This window comes from Lactuca virosa, chromosome 9 (assembly GCF_052849685.1).
Source record: "Lactuca virosa cultivar CGN04683 chromosome 9, Lactuca_virosa_CGN04683_v6, whole genome shotgun sequence".
Lineage (NCBI taxonomy): Eukaryota > Viridiplantae > Streptophyta > Magnoliopsida > Asterales > Asteraceae > Lactuca > Lactuca virosa.
This window is the reverse complement of record NC_136434.1, coordinates 134,128,082-134,132,143: the sequence shown is the minus strand read 5'-3', so window position 1 is coordinate 134,132,143 and position 4,062 is coordinate 134,128,082. Positions and strand designations below refer to the sequence as shown.

The window sequence follows — 4,062 nt, the reverse complement described above, 5'->3', positions numbered from 1 at the left end:
TGCTAATTAAGATTTTACATTTGATTGTTTTGTATTTTTTTTTAATTGAGTAGGTTCAGAAAAATAAGATTTCTATGTGTTGTCGGTTCGAAAAGATAAAGAAAAATAAAAAAGAAAAAATGATGTGGCAGTGGGTTCGGAAGGGAACGACTCCCTTCTGCCTGATAGAAATCAACAAATTTTAGTGGTTTTCTTATGGACAGCGCAGAATTGTAATCTACCTCTTCTTCTACTTGTCTACAAAATAAAGTATTTTAATGTTTAAAAAACAAACGACACCGGACCAAATATTTAGTAGTCGTCATTAAAAGATTACGTAGACATTTAATTAATTTAATAATTAACTATTTATCTAACTAATCTAACTAATATTTCTACTTGAGCAATTGTTCTTTGACATAGAGATTCACAATCCAACGAAAACCCAAGCACAGTTGCATAGAGTTACGATATTAGAAAATATATTAAAATATCTTTTTCTCTTGGTGCAAGTGGGTGATTCTTGGAAACAAAGCAAATGAGCTGGTGAAACATGATTGAACCCCGCAATCTTCTTTATCTTACACAAACTGAAACCACCATTACTTCCTTCTTTAACACCTGCAACTCAGCCGTATTTAATTGCTCAAAAATGTAGAAAGAAACAAAGAAGAAAAGGAAAATTTAAAAATACACTTTAAAAGTAAACTTCAAGAACCATCATCAACTAAACCCCACAATAGAAAGATCACAGTAATCGTACAACATAACAACATAGCAAATAAACCCTAATCCTACTTAAAAGTAGAAAAAGAAAAGAAGAAAAAAAAACCAAATAAAGATTCTACCTTTTTTAGTTTCTACTCTATTCTTCTACCAAAGAGGAAGTTGCTTTGAGAATAGCTAGAAATTAGATGGGGGAGGGCGTGGGGGTGTAGCCCAAAACATATCTTGATGCATTTGACCATTTGGTAATATTTTAGGGGGTTGATTGTAAATTGGCATTGAGGAGGATGGTATGTTGTCTGTCTGAGGAGCACCCCCTCCAGATTTAGGACTGTTTCCGGAATTTACCCCTTGTGTTTGCTGTAATTGCATTTCACTACCTTCACCTGTACCTCCTCCATCATCTTCCAATGGTAGCCTCTCATAAGTCGCATTCGTGAAGGTGGCTGCAATCACCATAACTGGACCAGACGCCACAAGTTGGCCCACCACCGTTCCACCCACAACCTGACCTTGTCCGCCAGCTAAATACACTGTTAGCCCGGTGGCCCCTGGCGGAGATGGTGCGGGCAGGAATGCACCCGAGAGCGATAGAATCTCAAACCTCCCTTGGAGACTTAGCACACCGCCTGGTGCCGCCGGTTGTCGGAGGGTGACGTTGGTTACGATGCCAGTGCCGCTTAAGACCGAAACGCCACGGTGGCGCCGCTGTGCGAATGTCGCTATGCAATCGGAAATGTCACTGCCACTGCTGATTTCCAATACGTGGCTCCGGAGAGCGTTGGGGCTCTCTTTAGTGATCACTATGGGTGGTTTGGGCTTGTTCTTTGAACCAGGTGGCCTTCCTCTCGGCCGCCGACCACCGCCAGAGCTCGTCGGTTCCGAGATCTCCAACGACCCTCCACCCCCGACATTATTGTGTTCCTGGTCTTCAAACTCTTCATCATTTTCCTCGTGATCATCATTCATGGGGATATGGTTATGGTTCTTGTTCGAATTGCTTCCTGTACTATTCGTCGCATTTTCCAAGAACTCTTGCTCCATCCTAACCTGCCCAACCCTGTTCAACCGCGGCTTCTCCTCCTCCGCCGTGTCCCTCAAGTGTAGCGACGGCGGTTGTCCCGACGATGTCATCTGATGATTCAACCCTACATTTCCAGCCCACCATCGATTCGCCATGGTCCAACAAGCCAAAATATCAACAGAAAATAAAAAGAACTTCTTGAAAGCAAATATCTCTTACAAGATATATCCAACTTGTCTGATAGCTACCTACAGAAATTTAAAGATCCACTACGTAGATAGAATCCAAAGAAAACAAAACGATAACCTTTATCCACTTGCTGAACCCATTTGCATGAAAACCCTAATCCTCAAAATCTCCAGATCTGTACCACTGTACTCTACACCCAAAAATAAACCCAACAACTTGAAACATCAAACCCAAAACTTGTATGCAAATCAGGCAAGATGCAATCTTTCAAACCTGTACGCAAAAGCTTTAAGCCACCTGTATAGTACGAGAAGCTAGAGAGAGAAAGAAGAATAGGGTATATCAGTCTAGAGGTGAAACTAGGGTTTGAGGTGAAGAAAGAGAAGAGAGTGTGAGTGGGGCGTACGTTTTAACAGAGAGATGGGCAGAAAAAGGAAAGCAAGTAGGATTTAGGAATGGCGGTTTCAGAAGAAAAAAGGGTTTTGATGAGAGAGTTGATGTTATCCTTTGGGGTGGTTAAAAGTAGTAAGCCAATAGGGCATCGGGGAACACACAGCGTACAGCTGGTGAGATATGGTAATTTTTGACATGTTATGATGTTTACGCGTTGCAAATTGAGCAAACTCTTGGCTTCATATAGACTGGTCTTATTATTCGTTTTTTGACCAAATACTCTCCTATTTTCTTGCCTTCCCAATAAACAAATTGATAAAGGTTTTGAGTTGGTAAAAATGTTATTATTGTAATAAAAATAAAAGAATAAAAAATGGAAGTTTTTAGGTTCTTTTTGAAGCAAAAGAAGTACAACGGCTTTGTAATTTAATATGAATGAATGTTTCATAGTTAAGAAAACATCTGAATATATTAATAAAAGAAATTAAAATAATAAGGGATACTGAAGTCAATCTTGTCTACTGTTTTCACACTATTTGACAATAATATATATGCTGACCGCATTTGGATACCTATTTATAAAATATTACTTATATTCTAACGTTAATTTTCTAAATAACATGGCGTAGCCGAATTTTTAGTTACAACGTTAGTTAAATTAAAGAGCCAGTTGCCAAAATACTATAAAATAGATAGTTTATATTTAAAAATTAACCAATTTTTGCACATTTTAAACTCGTTTTTTTTTTCTTTTTGTTTTTTAAAATTTTATTTGAAACTTCATCTCACTAAAAGAATTTTAGGACATGACGACACATTACATATATTACATATGTTATTAATATACAGTTAGACGTCCTAGATGTCTCCTCTCAAAAAGGCTCGTCCATATTAGATATATAATATATTCTCATAATCGTTGTGTTTTTCTTATGTTTAAAGGCATTTCCAATCTTATACTAAAAAATCATTTTTAGATTATAAATTACATTGTAATGTTCTAACCCTACATTATATATAGTGTTGGATTTTAATGTAACACTTTATATAGTGTTGGATTTTAATGTAACACTAAATAGAGTGTTGAATAAAGAATATACCTAGAATATATTTTTTTTGTGTTAAATATAGTGTAATGGGTTGGAAGACTTTAGTGTATACACTATCTTTTACACTATAATATACACTATCTTTTACACTATAATTATAGGTATAGTGTAAAAAAATAGTGTTGAGGATTGAAAATAGTCTAATCAAAGTCATCCATCGTTTAGATAATACATATTTGCTTCTGTTCTCATTTAGATAATAGCGGAGACATGAATAGGGTGACGTGTTGTCACAGGTAATGTTCTAGAACAAAAAAAACTCCAATGTTTCACCATCTTTTGGTGTCGCCGCTAATACATGTCATCTATAATGTATTGACGCTGCTAAATGTTTGGCTGTTTTTATTCATAAAACAAATCACTCTACTACCTTCTTTTTTTCTATGATTTCAACATTTCGTTTTTCTTTCTCTTGAAGAACAACACTACCACATTATCTCCTTTGTTTTGTTGTCGTTGACAAGCACCACCGCCACAGGTCTTTCACTTCATATCGTCGAATGAACAACTAGCACTACATTTCCTTCATTTTTCTAGCGCTTTCATAGTTCTAGCTTCTTTTTTCTCAAAAAGATACACCACTTATAACACTCGTTCTTTTAATATAGTAAAATACTGTTGTTTTGAAAACATTTTTATAAT

The 4,062-nt window shown here is 36.3% G+C and overlaps 1 protein-coding gene across 1 annotated transcript; it reads right to left on the bottom strand.

Moving 5' to 3' along the window:
- Window positions 1–280: 280 nt before the first annotated feature.
- On the bottom strand, window positions 281–2,524 carry LOC145137332 (AT-hook motif nuclear-localized protein 15-like). Its single transcript, XM_079071479.1, has 2 exons — window positions 828–2,524; window positions 281–600 (listed from the first exon to the last, which is right to left on the bottom strand). Exon 1 carries the CDS (start codon window positions 1,882–1,884, stop codon window positions 883–885), a length of 1,002 nt encoding a protein of 333 aa, XP_078927605.1. The 5' UTR covers window positions 1,885–2,524; the 3' UTR covers window positions 281–600; window positions 828–882.
- Between the last annotated feature and the right edge of the window lie 1,538 nt (window positions 2,525–4,062).

What these genes read in the sequence shown, in the direction of transcription:
- LOC145137332 (XM_079071479.1), bottom strand. Translation starts at nt 1,884, where the DNA reads ATGGCGAATCGATGGTGGGCTGGAAATGTAGGGTTGAATCATCAGATG.